Source organism: Eucyclogobius newberryi, unplaced genomic scaffold (assembly GCF_026437365.1).
Source record: "Eucyclogobius newberryi isolate DKJ021-1_F unplaced genomic scaffold, fEucNew1.0.hap1 SCAF_7, whole genome shotgun sequence".
Taxonomy (NCBI): Eukaryota; Metazoa; Chordata; class Actinopteri; order Gobiiformes; family Gobiidae; genus Eucyclogobius; species Eucyclogobius newberryi.
The window spans coordinates 1906238-1926237 of NW_027316389.1; the positions used below are offsets into that span (position 1 = coordinate 1906238).

General features: G+C 49.0%; 1 protein-coding gene across 1 annotated transcript in view; it reads left to right on the plus strand.

Annotated features, from left to right (window-relative positions):
• The window catches only part of LOC140349111 (transcription initiation factor TFIID subunit 4-like), a 34570-nt gene that overhangs the window by 7359 nt on the left and 7211 nt on the right, over positions 1-20000 (plus strand). The window contains exons 3-15 of the mRNA XM_072435336.1: positions 3491-3657; positions 3726-3794; positions 4739-4888; positions 8450-8572; positions 8665-8754; positions 9942-10136; positions 10978-11047; positions 11354-11456; positions 12137-12306; positions 13232-13362; positions 13969-14094; positions 14674-14730; positions 19361-19483. Coding sequence (XP_072291437.1) covers positions 3491-3657; positions 3726-3794; positions 4739-4888; positions 8450-8572; positions 8665-8754; positions 9942-10136; positions 10978-11047; positions 11354-11456; positions 12137-12306; positions 13232-13362; positions 13969-14094; positions 14674-14730; positions 19361-19483 — 1574 coding nt within the window. The remainder of the gene's footprint in view (positions 1-3490; positions 3658-3725; positions 3795-4738; positions 4889-8449; positions 8573-8664; positions 8755-9941; positions 10137-10977; positions 11048-11353; positions 11457-12136; positions 12307-13231; positions 13363-13968; positions 14095-14673; positions 14731-19360; positions 19484-20000) is intronic.

The window sequence follows — 20000 nt, forward strand, 5'->3', positions numbered from 1 at the left end:
TACGTCCAAATATCGATTTAATTATTATTATTTATTTATTTTAATTTTCAGGGTCAATCTACCTTCAAGAAAGATAATCCAGGAGTCCTGAATTATCTTTCGTGAAGGTAGATTCAAGTTCACTGCGGGAAATGTAGAAAATACTTTTTTTTTTTTTAAATCGATCTTTGGACGTACGAATCGATAATCGGTCATTAAATGCGAATCAATTAAAAATCGGAAAATCAATTATTTCAACCCAGCTCTATTAGTGTCGCAGTAGAAATAATAATAATAAGTAATACTAGTTTGAATATGTTGCTTCTCTACACAGTCATGAAGTGAAGGAAACGCTTCAAATACATTTTTAATAACATTAACCCCCGAATCGAATCGAAATCGGATGGAATCTGAGAAAATCTGGGAAAAAAATGATTTTGAAACGTAAAAATCGGAATCGATTCTTGAAATTTGAATCGAAACCCAGCTCTAATGTTGAGTATTGTTGACAGGGTCAGTCTGGGTCAAGGGTCAAAGCAGCTGTTTCATCTCATGCAATGTTTTGTCTTTAGACACATTTCACTCTTTAATGTTCAGATCCATTGGCATCAAAAGTCAGATAAAACCTTCAAACACAAAACACAGTGTCAATAATGAAGTCAGTGTAAAATAACAGTCAACTTGAATCACTATAAAGCATCAACTTAGCAGTATCAAAAGTAGAATATGAAAATATTTTACACATCAAAATGATACATCATATTAGCAGCATTAAACACCAGACCATATTTAACTGTAGAATACAAATACAAAATACTATTACAAAATATAAACTCCAATTAATGAATGCAGCAATTAAGCAATATTACTTTGACTTTACTTTGTATTTACTTAATACCAAATACATCACAACATAACACTTCAGTTATTTCATTCATATTTACACCCAAACCACGCTGACCCCGCCCCTTTAACACGCTGACCCCGCCCCTTTAACCCGCAGCACATTAACCATCACAACATGGCACGCGGCGGCCACAGCTTAAAACAGTTCAAATAAAGCCAGCGATCTTACCGGCTTCTGCTTCAGTGTTCACGTGTGGAGACACGGTTCACTTCAGTGTTCACGTGTGGAGACACGGTTCACTTCAGTGTTCACGTGTGGAGACACGGTTCACTTCAGTGTTCACGTGTGGAGACACGGTTCACTTCAGTGTTCACGTGTGGAGACACGGTTCACTTCAGTGTTCACGTGTGGAGACACGGTTCACTTCAGTGTTCACGTGTGGAGACACGGTTCACTTCAGTGTTCACGTGTGGAGACACGGTTCACTTCAGTGTTCACACGTGGAGACACGGTTCACTTCAGTGTTCACGCGTGGAGACACGGTTCACTTCAGTGTTCACGTGTGGAGACACGGTTCACTTCAGTGTTCACACGTGGAGACACGGTTCACTTCAGTGTTCACGTGTGGAGACACGGTTCACTTCAGTGTTCACACGTGGAGACACGGTTCACTTCAGTGTTCACGTGTGGAGACACGGTTCACTTCAGTGCTCACACGTGGAGACACGGTTCACTTCAGTGTTCACGTGTGGAGACACGGTTCACTTCAGTGTTCACACGTGGAGACACGGTTCACTTCAGTGTTCACGTGTGGAGACACGGTTCACTTCAGTGTTCACACGTGGAGACACGGTTCACTTCAGTGTTCACGTGTGGAGACACGGTTCACTTCAGTGTTCACGTGTGGAGACACGGTTCACTTCAGTGTTCACGTGTGGAGACACGGTTCACTTCAGTGTTCACACGTGGAGACACGGTTCACTTCAGTGTTCACGTGTGGAGACACGGTTCACTTCAGTGTTCACGTGTGGAGACACGGTTCACTTCAGTGTTCACACGTGGAGACACGGTTCACTTCAGTGTTCACACGTGGAGACACGGTTCACTTCAGTGTTCACGTGTGGAGACACGGTTCACTTCAGTGTTCACGTGTGGAGACACGGTTCACTTCAGTGTTCACACGTGGAGACACGGTTCACTTCAGTGTTCACGTGTGGAGACACGGTTCACTTCAGTGTTCACGTGTGGAGACACGGTTCACTTCAGTGTTCACGTGTGGAGACACGGTTCACTTCAGTGTTCACACGTGGAGACACGGTTCACTTCAGTGTTCACGTGTGGAGACACGGTTCACTTCAGTGTTCACACGTGGAGACACGGTTCACTTCAGTGTTCACGTGTGGAGACACGGTTCACTTCAGTGTTCACGTGTGGAGACACGGTTCACTTCAGTGTTCACGTGTGGAGACACGGTTCACTTCAGTGTTCACGTGTGGAGACACGGTTCACTTCAGTGTTCACACGTGGAGACACGGTTCACTTCAGTGTTCACGTGTGGAGACACGGTTCACTTCAGTGTTCACGTGTGGAGACACGGTTCACTTCAGTGTTCACGTGTGGAGACACGGTTCACTTCAGTGTTCACGTGTGGAGACACGGTTCACATGTGGAGACACGGTTCTGTCTCTCGCGTCTTTAAACTTATGTCGCCGGCTTCATCTTCTGCCCTGAAGACGTGTGCGTCTCTAATTAGGGTCCGTGTGCTTCATTGACAGCGACACCTGTCAGTGTCTTTTCCAGTGCGAATTTGGCGATCAATGGAAGGTTTAAGATGGTTTATATTCTAGAACAAAAAGGATATAGTCTGTCAGTGCTATATTTTATGAGTCCAGAACCGAATCACCAGGGTTCGTTTTTTTTGGACCTGAACCGAAACGTTTTTACAAGTCCAGATCCGGTCCATCGTAGCGGTACACATCCCTAGTGTGCGTAGTAAACATGTGCATGTGTATGCATTCTTGCAGGGATGGTGCTGGTGCGTGTGTGTAGTTGTGTAGTAAACATGTGCATGTGTATGCGTTCTTGCAGGGATGGTGCTGGTGCGTGTGTGTAGTTGTGTAGTAAACATGTGTATGCGTTCTTGCAGGGATGGTGCTGGTGCGTGTGTGTGTAGTTGTGTAGTAAACATGTGCATGTGTATGCGTTCTTGCAGGGATGGTGCTGGTGCGTGTGTGTAGTTGTGTAGTAAACATGTGCATGTGTATGCGTTCTTGCAGGGATGGTGCTGGTGCGTGTGTGTAGTTGTGTAGTAAACATGTGCATGTGTATGCGTTCTTGCAGGGATGGTGCTGGTGCGTGTGTGTAGTTGTGTAGTAAACATGTGCATGTGTATGCATTCTTACAGGGATGGTGCTGGTGCGTGTGTGTAGTTGTGTAGTAAACATGTGCATGTGTATGCGTTCTTGCAGGGATGGTGCTGGTGCGTGTGTGTGTAGTTGTGTAGTAAACATGTGCATGTGTATGCGTTCTTGCAGGGATGGTGCTGGTGCGTGTGTGTGTAGTTGTGTAGTAAACATGTGCATGTGTATGCGTTCTTGCAGGGATGGTGCTGGTGCGTGTGTGTAGTTGTGTAGTAAACATGTGCATGTGTATGCGTTCTTGCAGGGATGGTGCTGGTGCGCACAGAGACTGGTCAGCTGGTCATGGTTCCGCAGCAGGTTCTGGCTCAGGCTCAGGCCAAAACGCAGCAGAACCAAACCACGGTCAACATCCAGCGACCGGCCACGCCCACAGCAGCAGGGGGCGCCATACGGGTCAGCGCACCTGCCACGGTAAGAGCACCTGCCTTTTGTCATTGTTCTTTTTGTATTCTCAAGACCTTAAACCTGTTTGTGAACAGGCTCCTGGGACGTCCACTGTGCGACTCGCCTCTCCACAGACCAGACTGACACAACCAGCCTCTGTGCAGGTGCGTGTAGTATGACTGTAGTTGTTGTTGTTGCTCAACGTAGTGCAAATAATAATGTGCACGTAAAGATTAAAAAACTACTTTGAATAATGTAAATACTGTAAGATTTGACTCTTGGACAGAACAACAGAAGGATTTATATCACGGACAGAACAGGAAACGTGCATTTAGTGGTCTATAGTCTCTCCTCCGGGACGGTCTATAGTCTCTCCCCCGGGACGGTCTAAAGTCTCTCCCCTGGGACGCTCTATAGTCTCTCCCCCGGGACGGTCTAAAGTCTCTCCCCTCGGACGGTCTATAGTCTCTCTCCCGGGACGGCCTAAAGTCTCTCCTCCGGGACGGTCTCTAAAGTCTCTCCTCCGGGACGGTCTAAAGTCTCTCCCCTGGGACGGTCTAAAGTCTCTCCCCTGGGACGGTCTATAGTCTCTCTCCCGGGACTGTCTATAGTCTCTCTCCCGGGACGGCCTAAAGTCTCTCCCCCGGGACGGTCTATAGTCTCTCTCCCCCGGGACGGTCTATAGTCTCTCTCCCCCGGGACGGTCTATAGTCTCTCCTCCGGGACGGTCTATAGTCTCTCCTCCGGGACGGTCTCTAAAGTCTCTCCTCCGGGACGGTCTCTAAAGTCTCTCCTCCGGGACGGTCTCTAAAGTCTCTCCTCCGGGACGGTCTATAGTCTCTCCTCCGGGACGGTCTAAAGTCTCTCCTCCGGGACGGTCTAAAGTCTCTCCTCCGGGACGGTCTAAAGTCTCTCCTCCGCGACGGTCTAAAGTCTCTCTTCCGGGACGGTCTAAAGTCTCTCCGCCGCGACGGTCTAAAGTCTCTCTTCCGGGACGGTCTCTAAAGTCTCTCCTCCGCGACGGTCTAAAGTCTCTCCGCCGGGACGGTCTAAAGTCTCTCCTCCGGGACGGTGCCGTACTAACTGATATGTGATGCTGTGTTCTCAGAAGGCGATCAGTGCTGCCCCCGGTGGCTCGGCCGTGTCGGTGAAGATGTCCACTCCACAGAAAGCTCCCACAGTGATCACAGCGGGCGGGACGGTCCTGAACAAAACCAGTCCAGCCGCTCAGCCAGCGCGAGTCAACGTCGTCTCACAGGTGAAGACACACACACAGACGAAGACACACACACAGACGAAGACACACACACAGACGAAGACACACACACAGACGAAGACACACACACAGACGAAGACACACACACAGATGAAGACACACACACAGATGAAGACACACACAAAGACGCAGACACACACACAGACGAAGACACACACAGACGAAGACACACACAGATGAAGACACAGACACACACACAGATGAAGACACACACACAGATGAAGACACACACAAAGACGCAGACACACACACAGACGCACACACAGACGAAGACACACACAGATGAAGACACAGACACACACACAGACGCATACACACACGCAGACGAAGACACACACAAAGACGCACACACAGACACACACAGACGAAGACACACACAAAGACGCAGACACACACACAGACGCATACACACACGCAGACGAAGACACACACAAAGACGCAGACACACACACAGACACACACACAGACAAAGACGCAGACAAAGACGCAGACAAAGACGCAGACGCGCGCACAAAGGCGCAGACGAAGACGCACGCGCAGACGAATGAGGCCGTCCAGTCAGCACGAGGACATCACAGCTTGCATTTCTTAACTCTGTTCTAACTGTTCCTCATCAGACGCTGCAGTCGTGTTTATCTTTGACTTTGTTTCTTGAATCCTGTTTACGAGCTCGTCTTCTTCTTCTGAGCCTTCAACTCAATCTTTCTCTACAATGGAACACTCCTGGACCAATGAAGACTACACCCACATGTTTACTATTTCACACAAACTCACTGAACACGATTATATATGTAACACCTCCTGGAGTCGTGCCATGTCCCAGCTTCAAGTCGTCCATCATCGTCCCTGTCCCAAAGAAGCCCCGGATCACTGGACTTAATGACCTGTAGTCATGAAGTCATTTGAGCGCCTGGTCCTCCCCCACCTCAAGTCCCTCACCTCCCCCGTGCTGGACCTCCTGCTGGACCTCCTGCTGGACCCCCTGCTGGACCCCCTGCTGGACCCCCTGCTGGACCCCCTGCTGGACCTCCTGCTGGACCTCCTGTTGAACCCCCTGCTGGACCCCCTGCTGGACCTCCTGCTGGACCTCCTGTTGAACCCCCTGCTGGACCCCCTGCTGGACCTCCTGCTGGACCCCCTGCTGGACCTCCTGTTGAACCCCCTGCTGAACCCCCTGCTGGACCCCCTGCTGGACCCCCTGCTGGACCCCCTGCTGGACCTCCTGCTGGACCCCCTGCTGGACCTCCTGCTGGACCCCCTGCTGGACCTCCTGTTGAACCCCCTGCTGGACCCCCTGCTGGACCTCCTGCTGGACCTCCTGTTGAACCCCCTGCTGGACCCCCTGCTGGACCTCCTGCTGGACCCCCTGCTGGACCTCCTGTTGAACCCCCTGCTGAACCCCCTGCTGGACCCCCTGCTGGACCCCCTGCTGGACCTCCTGCTGGACCCCCTGCTGGACCTCCTGCTGTACCCCCTGCTGAACCCCCTGCTGGACCTCCTGCTGGACCTCCTGCTGGACCCCCAAGGGGAGCACTGGCTCCCTGATGGATCAGAGGCAGTGTGTGCAGCTGGAGAAGAACGTCTCAGACACTGACTATCAGCACAGGAGCTCCACAGGGCTGTGTACTTTCTCCCCTGCTTTTCTCCCTGTACACAAACTTCTGCACCTCCAGCCACCACCACGACACCCTCATCGCCATGACGACACCACCCTCATCGCACACCACCCTCATCGCCATGACGACACCACCCTCACCGGGCTCATCTGGCCCATCAATTCCTCATTCACCTCCTCCATCACCTCCTCCATCACCATGTGGTACACTGGAGCCACAGCCAGGGACAAACAGAGACTACAGCGCCCTCTGGTGAGAAGGTGATCGGCTGCAGACTTCCATCTCTGCAGGAGGCCACTCCCCTCAGGCAGGAGGCCACTCCCCTCAGGCAGGAGGCCACTCCCCTCAGGACCAGAACCTTTCTTTCCCTCTGCTGTTGGACTCATGAACACTTAACTCCTCCCACTGATACTATTCACGCAACGTTAACATTCTGCTTTCCGATCTTCTGTACATTTGTAATCTGTAATATATGTCCCTGTGTTTGCGAAGACAATAAACCTTTTCTGATTCTGATTCTATATTTCAGATTTGACTCAACATTTTGCCCGTTTGTGTAAAGTTTATACTTGTACTTCCTGGTTGGACGTGAGCACAAATATGACACATGTAGAGGTGTTTCCACATCTGTTCCCATAGCAACCAGACTGTAAACAAGAGCCAAACTCCACAACAATAAGACCATAAAACACCTTTATTTAGTCCAACCATGTGTCGCACACTGATGACATCACACTGATGACGTCACACTGATGACGTCACGCTGATGACGTCACGCTGATGACGTCACGCTGATGACGTCACGCTGATGACGTCACGCTGATGACGTCACGCTGATGACGTCACGCTGATGACGTCACGCTGATGACGTCACGCTGATGACGTCACGCTGATGACGTCACAGAGGGACTCGGCTCCACTTCATGTCATTTTAAACTCATTTTTTTTAACATTTCTTCACAAACTGCAACTTAACTGAAGTTAAACTATGATAAATATTCACCACTGATGCCCTCCCACGAAACTCAGAACTAGAAGCGTCAGATGAACTTTAAAGGACGAGAACAATAAAATGAATGCAGAATGTGTCAAAAATCAGACAAATGAATTGACCCAAATGTAGTGTGATGGTCTTTTTATATTTGTGATCATATCTTTGACATCGTCTCACTAACTTCAGAACTCCTGCCGTGGAGACACTGAATGGATACTTTCTGAATGTACGACGACCGACTATCAAGGACCCGACTGACGTTTGCGTTGACCTCTGCCGCTCGCGTTGACCTCTGCCGCTGGCGTTGACCTCTGCCGCTCGCGTTGACCTCTGCCGCTCGCGTTGACCTCTGCCGCTGGCGTTGACCTCTGCCGCTCGCGTTGACCTCTGCCGCTCGCGTTGACCTCTGCCGCTCGCGTTGACCTCTGCCGCTGGCGTTGACCTCTGCCGCTCGCGTTGACCTCTGCCGCTCGCGTTGACCTCTGCCGCTCGCGTTGACCTCTGCCGCTCGCGTTGACCTCTGCCGCTCGCGTTGACCTCTGCCGCTGGCGTTGACCTCTGCCGCTGGCGTTGACCTCTGCCGCTCGCGTTGACCTCTGCCGCTGGCGTTGACCTCTGCCGCTCGCGTTGACCTCTGCCGCTCGCGTTGACCTCTGCCGCTCGCGTTGACCTCTGCCGCTGGCGTTGACCTCTGCCGCTCGCGTTGACCTCTGCCGCTGGCGTTGACCTCTGCCGCTGGCGTTGACCTCTGCCGCTCGCGTTGACCTCTGCCGCTGGCGTTGACCTCTGCCGCTCGCGTTGACCTCTGCCGCTCGCGTTGACCTCTGCCGCTGGCGTTGACCTCTGCCGCTGGCGTTGACCTCTGCCGCTCGCGTTGACCTCTGCCGCTGGCGTTGACCTCTGCCGCTCGTGTTGACCTCTGTCCCGTTTCAGGAAATGCAGGAAAATGTGAAGAAGTGCAAGAACTTCCTGGCGACGCTGATCAAACTGGCGTCGCACAACTCGCCGTCTCCAGACACCTCCAAGAACGTCAAGAGCCTCGTGCAGGACCTGCTGGTGAGCGCCCGAATACGCCACCGCGCGCCTGACCCCGGGGCCGCCGTGCCACGCCCCCGGAACCCTAAAGCCGTGTGTGTCATCTCTTTCAGGACGCCAAGATCGAACCGGAGGAGTTCACGACGCGGCTTCAGGCGGAGCTCAAGTCCTCGCCGCAGCCCTACCTCATCCCCTTCCTCAAAGTAAGAGGCCACGCCCACAAACGCAGCCGTCGCCGTTTTATCGTTATTCACAGTCAGATTTGCCTGTAGGGCGGCGCCATTCGGGGAAAATATCTACCGTATTTTCTGGACCATATGTGACACTGTAGTATAAGTCTCACTGGGGTATAAGTCTCACTGGGGTATAAGTCTCACTGGGGTATAAGTCTCACTGGGGTATAAGTCTCATTTTAGGGGGAAATGTATTTGATAAAATCCAAGACCAAGAACAGACATTTGATCTTGAAATGCAGTTTAAAATAATAACAGATGAGAGAACATGGTGATTGTGTATGTATGCTAACTCTTTCAGCTACATGACGTATGCTAACGCCTTCAGCTACATGACGTATGCTAACGCAAGCACCTTCAGCTACATGATGTATGTTAACGCTAGCACCTTCAGCTACATGACGTATGCTAACGCTAACACCTTCAGCTACATGACGTATGCTAACGCTAGCACCTTCAGCTACATGACGTATGCTAACGCTAGCACCTTCAGCTACATGACGTATGCTAACGTTAACACCTTCAGCTACATGACGTATGCTAACGCTAACACCTTCAGCTACATGACGTATGCTAACGCTAGAACCTTCAGCTACATGACGTATGCTAACGCTAACACCTTCAGCTACATGACGTATGCTAACGCTAACACCTTCAGCTACATGACGTATGCTAACGCTAGCACCTTCAGCTACATGACGTATGCTAACGCTAACACCTTCAGCTACATGAGGCACAGACAGAACTGTGGTAAGTGTCTGGTATGTTAACGTAACATATGAACAGTTATTCAGATAACTATAGCATAAAGAACATGCTAACAAGTTTAGCAAAGCATCAGTTTTACCCCAAATCACTAAATCCACTGAATATTTCTTCCTCTGTGTCACTTCTAAAGCGGCTCTAAAGTGTTGTAGTGACGTTTAAGCGGCTCTAACGTGTTGCAGTGACGTTTAAGCGGCTTCAAAGTGTTTTAGTGACGTTTAAGCGGCTCTAACGCGTTGCAGTGACGTTTAAGCGGCTTTAAAGTGTTGTAGTGACGTTTAAGCGGCTTTAAAGTGTTGTAGTGACGTTTAAGCGGCTCTAAAGTACCGTTTCTGCTGTGTCTGTCCTTTAACAAAACCCAAACGTGGCTAAACGTCCCGTGTGCGTCACAGAAAAGCCTCCCCGCGCTCCGGCAGTCCCTGTTGAGCAGTCAGCAGTCCCTGATCACCGTCCCCAACACCGGAGCTGCAGCGCCCACTCTGGTCACACCGGGAACTGTCACCACCACCACCACCACCACCATCCGGCCCCCGATGCCCATCAGCCCGGCCACGAGCGCCGTCCGGCTCGGCGCGCCCATGGGAGTGGTAAGTCACGCCGTTCACCTCCGCGCCACACCCACACACTGCACCCTCCTGGGAATGTGTGTTTTAGAGTATTTGAGTGTGTGTTTTAGAGTATTTGAGAGTATTTGAGTGTGCTTTAGAGTATTTTAGTGTGTGTTTTAGAGTATTTTAGTGTGTGCTTTAGAGTATTTTAGTGTGTGTTTTAGAGTATTTTAGTGTGTGTTTTAGAGTATTTTAGTGTGTGTTTTAGAGTATTTTAGTGTGTGTTTTAGAGTATTTGAGTGTGTGTTTTAGAGTATTTGAGTGTGTGTTTTAGAGTATTTGAGAGTGTTTTTAGAGTAGTTGAGAGTATTTGAGTGTGCTTTAGAGTATTTTAGTGTGTGTTTTAGAGTATTTTAGTGTGTGTTTTAGAGTATTTTAGTGTGTGTTTTAGAGTATTTTAGTGTGTGTTTTAGAGTATTTTAGTGTGTGTTTTAGAGTATTTGAGTGTGTTTTAGAGTATTTGAGTGTGTTTTAGAGTATTTGAGTGTGTTTTAGAGTATTTGAGTGTGTTTTAGAGTATTTGAGTGTGTTTTTAGAGTAGTTGAGAGTATTTGAGTGTGCTTTAGAGTATCTTAGTGTGTTTATAGACTATTTTAATGTGTTTCTGTAGAAAAGGGAGTTGAAAACGAGCTTTATACCTTTTGTTGCCCGCACTGTCCCTCCCAAATAAACAAATACAAGTAAAAGTATGAATTTATAGGCTTCAAATTCACCCTGAAAAAGTAAAGTTGTAGTAAAAGATGGGAGATATAGTATGTATATTAGTCGTGTTTATTGAAACGATATATATTTGAATATAAAAGTATAATGTTTCCTTCAGGCCGTGGGTCGCCCCGGCGTCCAGACCATTTCCAGACCCGTCGTGATCAGTCAGAACCTCAGACCACAAGGTGATTATACTTCCATTACACGCTTGAGTCGAGCGTTCCTTCTGAAGGTGTGGGCGGAGCTTCCCTTGGCGGGCGGAGCTTCCCTCGGCGGGCGGAGCTTCCCACTGCGGGCGAAGCTCCCCTCGGCTCGGCGGGCGGAGCTCCCCTCGGCTCGGCGGGCGGAGCTCCCCTCGGCTCGGCGGGCGGAGCTCCCCTCGCCTCGGCGGGCGGAGCTCCCCTCGCCTCGGCGGGCGGAGCTCCCCTCGGCGGGCTTCGTCACCGCTCGTCGGTCACTTCCTGTGCCTCTCTCTCTCTCTCTCTGGTCAGGTACATTGATACGAGGGCCGACCACCATTTTGGGGAAGAGTCCGATCATGGCAGCGCAGGCCAATCAGAAGAAGCTGAGTGACCCGGGGGGCGGGACTTTCAGGTGACCGCCTCAAATCTTTTCTGAAACATTCACAAACGGGTTCAAAAACACTGGATCTTTAAAGTACCGTATTTTCCGTAGTATAAGTCGCACCAGTCAAAAAATGCAAAATAAAGAAGAAAAAAACATGTATAAGTTGTGAAAATAACAAATAATATCACATATAAGTCGCTCCCGAGTACAAGTATAAATATAATAAGTCGCACCCTGGCCAAAACTATGAAAAAAAGTGGCACTTATAGTGCGGAAAATACGGTATTCACAAACTCGACTTAGAATAACATGCAGAAAAGTACTAGTAAACAGTACATTTATGAATACATACCAAGGATAAATCTGCTAAACTCAATAAAGTACATTTTATTTGTGAAGTACATTTCAAAACACAGAATAAGATGATCAAAACACAGAACTTACAGTGAACATACAACAAATCAGTCCCTAAAGCAAATGTCATTAAAAGGCTCGACTAAATCAAAAGGATCGTAAGTCCTTTCTGCTGTAGTTTATGATAAATCTTTATTAAACCAGTTTCATTATCAATGATCAAATCTGCATCGAGCGATTCATCGACTTTGAGACGGTAAAATTACTCCTGAAACATAATTCAATATCAAATCTGTCATAAATCCGCGCTGAGCTTCTGTCGGTTCTAACCTCGGCGTCGTGGCGTTTCACAGAGACGACGACGACATCAACGACGTGGCCTCGATGGCGGGCGTGAACCTGAACGAGGAGAACGCCCGGATCCTGGCCACCAGCTCTGAGCTCGTGGGGACCATGATCCGGTCGTGTAAAGACGAGGCCTTCCTGCCGCCGGGGATGCTGCACCGGCGCGTCCTGGAGATAGGTACGACATGGTTAAGCTGCTCCCACAGCTCGGAACACTTGTCAGATTGAAGTGAAACTATGTGAACCGTGTCTTTACGTCTCGCTCTGCTGTAAACGCCGAGCACGAGTCCCGTGAACCTGGTCCCGTGAACCTGGTCCCGTGAACCTGGTCCCGTGAACCTCGTCCCGTGAACCTGGTCCCGTGAACCTGGTCCCGTGAACCTGGTCCCGTGAACCTGGTCCCGTGAACGTCGTCCCGTGAACCTCGTCCCGTGAACCTCGTCCCGTGAACCTCATCCCGTGAACCTCGTCCCGTGAACCTCGTCCCGTGAACCTCGTCCCGTGAACCTCGTCCCGTGAACCTCGTCCCGTGAACCTGGTCCCGTGAACCTGGTCCCGTGAACCTGGTCCCGTGAACGTCGTCCCGTGAACCTCGTCCCGTGAACCTGGTCCCGTGAACCTGGTCCCGTGAACCTGGTCCCGTGAACCTGGTCCCGTGAACCTGGTCCCGTGAACCTCGTCCCGTGAACGTCGTCCCGTGAACCTCGTCCCGTGAACCTCGTCCCGTGAACCTCGTCCCGTGAACCTCGTCCCGTGAACCTCGTCCCGTGAACCTCGTCCCGTGAACCTCGTCCCGTGAACCTCGTCCCGTGAACGTCGTCCCGTGAACCTCGTCCCGTGAACCTCGTCCCGTGAACCTCGTCCCGTGAACCTCGTCCCGTGAACCTCGTCCCGTGAACCTCGTCCCGTGAACCTCGTCCCGTGAACCTCGTCCCGTGAACGTCGTCCCGTGAACCTCGTCCCGTGAACCTCGTCCCGTGAACCTCGTCCCGTGAACCTCGTCCCGTGAACCTCGTCCCGTGAACCTCGTCCCGTGAACCTCGTCCCGTGCTTTTAAACGCAGGCGGTTTCTTCACTTCTGCGGTGCCGTTGTCTCTGTCCAGCTAAAAAGTCGGGCGTGTCGGAGATTCCGGTCGACGTGGTCAACCTGATCTCTCACGCCACGCAGTCCAGACTCCGGACGCTGCTGGAGAAGGTCTCTGTGGTGGCGCAGCATCGAACGGACGGCGGGAAGGTGAGCGGGCGCTAACGTTTAGAGCGAAATGTGCTCACCCTGCTGCCACTAGGGGGCATCTCTGGGTCATCTCCGGGGTCATCTCGGGGGTCATCTCGGGGGTCATCTCCGGGGTCATCTCCGGGGTCATCTCCGGGGTCATCTCGGGGGTCATCTCGGGGGTTCATCTCGGGGGTCATCTCGGGGGGTCATCTCGGGGGGTCATCTCGGGGGGTCATCTCGGGGGTTCATCTCGGGGGGTCATCTCGGGGGTCATCTCGGGGGGTCATCTCGGGGGGTCATCTCAGGGGGTCATCTCGGGGGTCATCTCGGGGGGTCATCTCAGGGGGTCATCTCGGGGGTCATCTCGGGGGTCATCTCGGGGGGTCATCTCGGGGGGTCATCTCGGGGGTCATCTCGGGGGGTCATCTCGGGGGGTCATCTCGGGGGGTCATCTCGGGGGTTCATCTCGGGGGGTCATCTCGGGGGTCATCTCGGGGGTCATCTCGGGGGGTCATCTCAGGGGGTCATCTCGGGGGTCATCTCGGGGGTCATCTCGGGGGGTCATCTCGGGCGGGGGGGTCATCTCGGGGGTCATCTCTGTCCTCATGCTCCTCTTCTGTCCAGGATGAAGATCATTACGAGCAGACGTCAGACGTTCGTTCTCAGCTCAGGTTCTTCGAGCAGCTCGAGCGAATGGAGAAGCAGAGGAAAGACGAGCAGGAGCGCGAGATTCTGCTCAAGGCCGCCAAGGTACGTGTGTCCTGCAGGGGGCGCCATACTTCATGAGTTTATCTGTTATTAAGGCCAGGTTTACATCTGCTACATTTTATTTACCCGTCAAATACAAAAAATACACTTTAATTTTTAGTTTTCAGTTTGATGTGACTCTAAGGTTTGTGTGTGTTCTTGTCTCCATGGCGACTGGGCTGAGTCACATGGAACAGAATGTTCCAGGTCTTTTCTTCTGCAGAAATGAGACTAAAGTTCATTATTAAAATACATTGTCACTTTTCTCAGTTAAATTCCTGAACTTAAGTCGTTTAGATTTAGTTTAATCTTTGAACAACAAAGTTAAACTCTTAAGTCTCTCTTTAGTCGTACAGTGTGTAATTCCACTGTTGTCCAGCAGATGGAGCCACAGTATGTGTTTTCCAGCTTTAGATTCACTGCAGATGATTTAATATTGAAATAAGTGTTAAAACCTGAGAAAAGACTTTTTATGCCTCTTAAAATGAAAATGCAGTGTTTTTGATGAACTTTCATGTTCGTTTAAGCGACACATTTTAAACAAATGGAACTAATCAAATGTAACGTTTGTTTCTTTTCCAGAGTCGAGCGAGACAAGAAGATCCAGAACAGGCTCGGCTCAAACAGAAAGCAAAAGAGGTTTGTTCAAAACAGAATAACAATTTATCTGTCGATGAAAGTTTAAACGTGTCATATTGACCTCACATACTGTCGCCGCCTGAGCCTCTCGTGCGGGTCACACTCTGACACTGAGCGGCGGATTTCACATGGTATATCACATGGTATATCACATGGTATATCACATGGTATATCACATGGTATTTCACATGGTATATCACATGGTATTTCACATGGTATATCACATGGTATATCACATGGTATTTCACATGGTATATCACATGGTATATCACATGGTATATCACATGGTATTTCACATGGTATATCACATGGTATATCACATGGTATTTCACATGGTATTTCACATGGTATATCACATGGTATATCACATGGTATTTCACATGGTATATCACATGGTATATCACATGGTATTTCACATGGTATATCACATGGTATATCACATGGTATTTCACATGGTATATCACATGGTATTTCACATGGTATATCACATGGTATTTCACATGGTATTTCACATGGTATTTCACATGGTATATCACATGGTATATCACATGGTATTTCACATGGTATATCACATGGTATTTCACATGGTATATCACATGGTATTTCACATGGTATTTCACATGGTATATCACATGGTATTTCACATGGTATTTCACATGGTATATCACATGGTATTTCACATGGTATATCACATGGTATTTCACATGGTATATCACATGGTATATCACATGGTATTTCACATGGTATTTCACATGGTATATCACATGGTATATCACATGGTATTTCACATGGTATTTCACATGGTATTTCACATGGTATTTCACATGGTATTTCACATGGTATTTCACATGGTATATCACATGGTATTTCACATGGTATATCACATGGTATATCACATGGTATTTCACATGGTATATCACATGGTATTTCACATGGTATTTCACATGGTATTTCACATGGTATATCACATGGTATATCACATGGTATTTCACATGGTATATCACATGGTATTTCACATGGTATATCACATGGTATATCACATGGTATATCACATGGTATATCACATGGTATTTCACATGGTATATCACATGGTATATCACATGGTATTTCACATGGTATATCACATGGTATTTCACATGGTATATCACATGGTATATCACATGGTATTTCACATGGTATATCACATGGTATTTCACATGGTATATCACATGGTATTTCACATGGTATATCACATGGTATTTCACATGGTATATCACATGGTATATCACATGGTATTTCACATGGTATTTCACATGGTATTTCACATGGTATTTCACATGGTATTTCACATGGTATTTCACATGGTATTTTGGTATTTCACATGGTATTATGGTATTTCACATGGTATTTCACATGGTATATCACATGGTATTTTGGTATTTCACATGGTATTTCACATGGTATTTCATATGGTATTTCACATGGTATTTTGGTATTTCACATGGTATTTCATATGGTATTTTGGTATATCACATGGTATTTCACATGGTATTTTGGTATTTCACATGGTATTTCACATGGTATTTCACATGGTATTTCACATGGTATTTTGGTATTTCACATGGTATTTCACATGGTATTTCACATGGTATTTCACATGGTATTTTGGTATTTCACATGGTATTTCACATGGTATTTCACATGGTATTTTGGTATTTCACATGGTATTTCACATGGTATTTCACATGGTATTTCACATGGTATTTCACATGGTATTTTGGTATTTCACATGGTATTTCACATGGTATTTCACATGGTATTTCACATGGTATTTCACATGGTATTTTGGTATTTCACATGGTATTTCACATGGTATTTCACATGGTATTTCACATGGTATTTTGGTATTTCACATGGTATTTCACATGGTATTTCACATGGTATTTCACATGGTATTTTGGTATTTCACATGGTATTTCACATGGTATTTCACATGGTATTTTGGTATTTCACATGGTATTTGGCTGTGGAGCTTTGACATTTTCCAGACCACGGCTCGGCAGCTAATCAGAGTCAAGCACACAAACTTTGTCGACCAATCAGCGCGCAGCATGCAAATTTTCACTTGTAAACATTGAGCTGTCATGGCGCGGACCACGGCGACTATCGTCAAACACTTCAGGCCCGATTTAATGATGATATTCACTTTTCACTTAAAATGTATTAATAAAAATGACTCTGTCCTTGCACTCGAAAATGTCCGTCCACATGTCGAGAGACACCGTCCAAAAGACGAGAAGACGGCCCTCTAGCTAAAAGCCTGATGTCCAAGTAAACGTGCAGTAAACGCGCCGTAAACGTGCAGTGAAAGTGCAGTAAACGTGCAGTGAAAGTGCAGTAAACGTGCATTAAACGCGCTGTAAACTTGCAGTGAAAGTGCAGTAAACGTGCATTAAACGCGCTGTAAATGTGCAGTGAACACGCAGTGAACGCAGCTGGAGTTCAGTTTGTTTCATGAAATGTCCTGTTTCCTCCTGGAGCCTCTGGACGTGTGCGCTTGTTTTATTCATGAAGCTGTGGAGTCTAAACAGCTGCGTCACAAACCCTGGGGCCTCGGGGGGGTCGGGGGCCCGCAGGGGGTCGAGGGCCCGCGGGGGGGTCGAGGGCCCGAGGGCGCGGCCGCTTTTAATCCCCGCTCCAGGGCGTTACCCACAATGCCGTGCTGCGTGTCCTCAGGGCACAGACGCAGCAGACAGAGGAGCAGCCTCAGGCACTTTCAGACGACGAGGTCAGAGAGAACGTGCAGTGCAAACCACAGAGAGAACGTGCAGTGCAAACCACAGAGAGAACGTGCAGTGCAAACCACAGAGAGAACGTGCAGTGCAAACCACAGAGAGAACGTGCAGTGCAAACCACAGAGAGAACGTGCAGTGCAAACCACAGAGAGAACGTGCAGTGCAAACCACAGAGAGAACGTGCAGTGCAAACCACAGAGAGAACGTGCAGTGCAAACCACAGAGAGAACGTGCAGTGCAAACCACAGAGAGAACGTGCAGTGCAAACCACAGAGAGAACGTGCAGTGCAAACCACAGAGAGAACGTGCAGTGCAAACCACAGAGAGAACGTGCAGTGCAAACCACAGAGAGAACGTGCAGTGCAAACCACAGAGAGAACGTGCAGTGCAAACCACAGAGAGAACGTGCAGTGCAAACCACAGAGAGAACGTGGCAAGGCAAGGCAAGTTTATTTGTAGAGCACATTTCATACACAAGGCAATTCAAAGTGCTTCACAGCAGGAAAAATGCATTCAAATCACAAAGAAATTACAGAAATACAATAAAATTAACTAAATTAAAAATTATCAATCCAACTGATTTTCTAAACTAATAAAATCACAAACAAAAGAGAAGAGTGCAAAGAAAAAATCCTTTCAGTCATATGCGCAGCTAAACAAAACAGTTTTTAGCTTAGATTTGAACATTGTCAGAGTAGAAGCCTGTCTCACATCTTCAGGAAGACTGTTCCAGATTTTAGCTGCATAAAACTGAAACGCAGATTCCCCATGTTTAGTCCTGACTCTGGCACCAGCAGGAGGCCGGTCCATGTTTAGTCCTGACTCTGGCACCAGCAGGAGGCCGGTCCATGTTTAGTCCTGACTCTGGCACCAGCAGGAGGCCGGTCCATGTTTAGTCCTGACTCTGGCACCAGCAGGAGGCCGCTCCCTGTTTAGTCCTGACTCTGGCACCAGCAGGAGGCCGGTCCATGTTTAGTCCTGACTCTGGCACCAGCAGGAGGCCGGTCCATGTTTTGTCCTGACTCTGGGCACCAGCAGGAGGCCGGTCCCTGAGGTCCTCAGAGTCCGAGATGGTTCATATGGCACTAACATATCCAAGATGTACTTTGGTGCTAGGCCATGGAGAGACTTGTACACAAGCAGAGCTGCTTTAAAGTCTATTCTCTGAGCCACAGGGGGCAGTGCAGAGACCTGAGAACAGGACTAATGTGCTCATACTTCCTGGTTCTAGTCAGGACCCGAGCAGCAGCGTTCTGGATGTACTGCAGCTGTTTTACAGCTCGTTTGGAGAGACCAGTGAGCAGGCCGTTACAGTCTAATCTACTGGAGACAAACGCGTGGATAAGTCACTCTAAATCTGGTTTTGACACTATATTTTTGATTTTGGCAATGTTTTTTAGATGGTAAAAAGCTGCTGATGTTATTGATGTGACGTGGCTGTTAAAGTTCAAGTCTGAGTCCATTATTACCCCCAGATTTCTAATTTGGTTTGTAGGTTTTAGAGCGAGACTCTGGAGGTGACGCTAACACTTTCTCTTTGTTTCTGTGGGCCAAAAACGATTATTTCAGTCTTGTCTGAGTTCAGCTGGAGAAAGTTGTTTTGCATCCACAAACGTGCAGTGCAAACCACAGAGAGAACGTGCAGTGCAAACCACAGAGAGAACGTGCAGTGCAAACCACAGAGAGAACGTGCAGTGCAAACCACAGAGAGAACGTGCAGTGCAAACCACAGAGAGAACGTGCAGTGCAAACCACAGAGAGAACGTGCAGTGCAAACCACAGAGAGAACGTGCGGCGGACAGTTTGTGTGTCATGTTGTGTGTCATGTTGTGTAATGTGTGTGTTGTGTGTCTCAGATGCAGCAGCAGGAGTTGGCTCAGATGAGACAGAGAGATGCAAACCTCACGGCTCTCGCTGCCATCGGACCTCGAAGGAAACGCCGGCTCGACTCACCAGGGGGCGCCACAGCAGGAGCAGAGGTAACACACAACACACACCAGGGGGCGCCACAGCAGGAGCAGAGGTAACACACAACACACACCAGGGGGCGCCACAGCAGGAGCAGAGGTAACACACAACACACACCAGGGGGCGCCACAGCAGGAGCAGAGGTAACACACAACACACACCAGGGGGCGCCACAGCAGGAGCAGAGGTAACACACAACACACACCAGGGGGTGCCACAGCAGGAGCAGAGGTAACACACAACACACACCAGGGGGCGCCACAGCAGGAGCAGAGGTAACACACAACACACACCAGGGGGCGCCACAGCAGGAGCAGAGGTAACACACAACACACACCAGGGGGCGCCACAGCAGGAGCAGAGGTAACACACAACACACACCAGGGGGCGCCACAGCAGGAGCAGAGGTAACACACAACACACACCAGGGGGCGCCACAGCAGGAGCAGAGGTAACACACAACACACACCAGGGGGCGCCACAGCAGGAGCAGAGGTAACACACAACACACACCAGGGGGCGCCACAG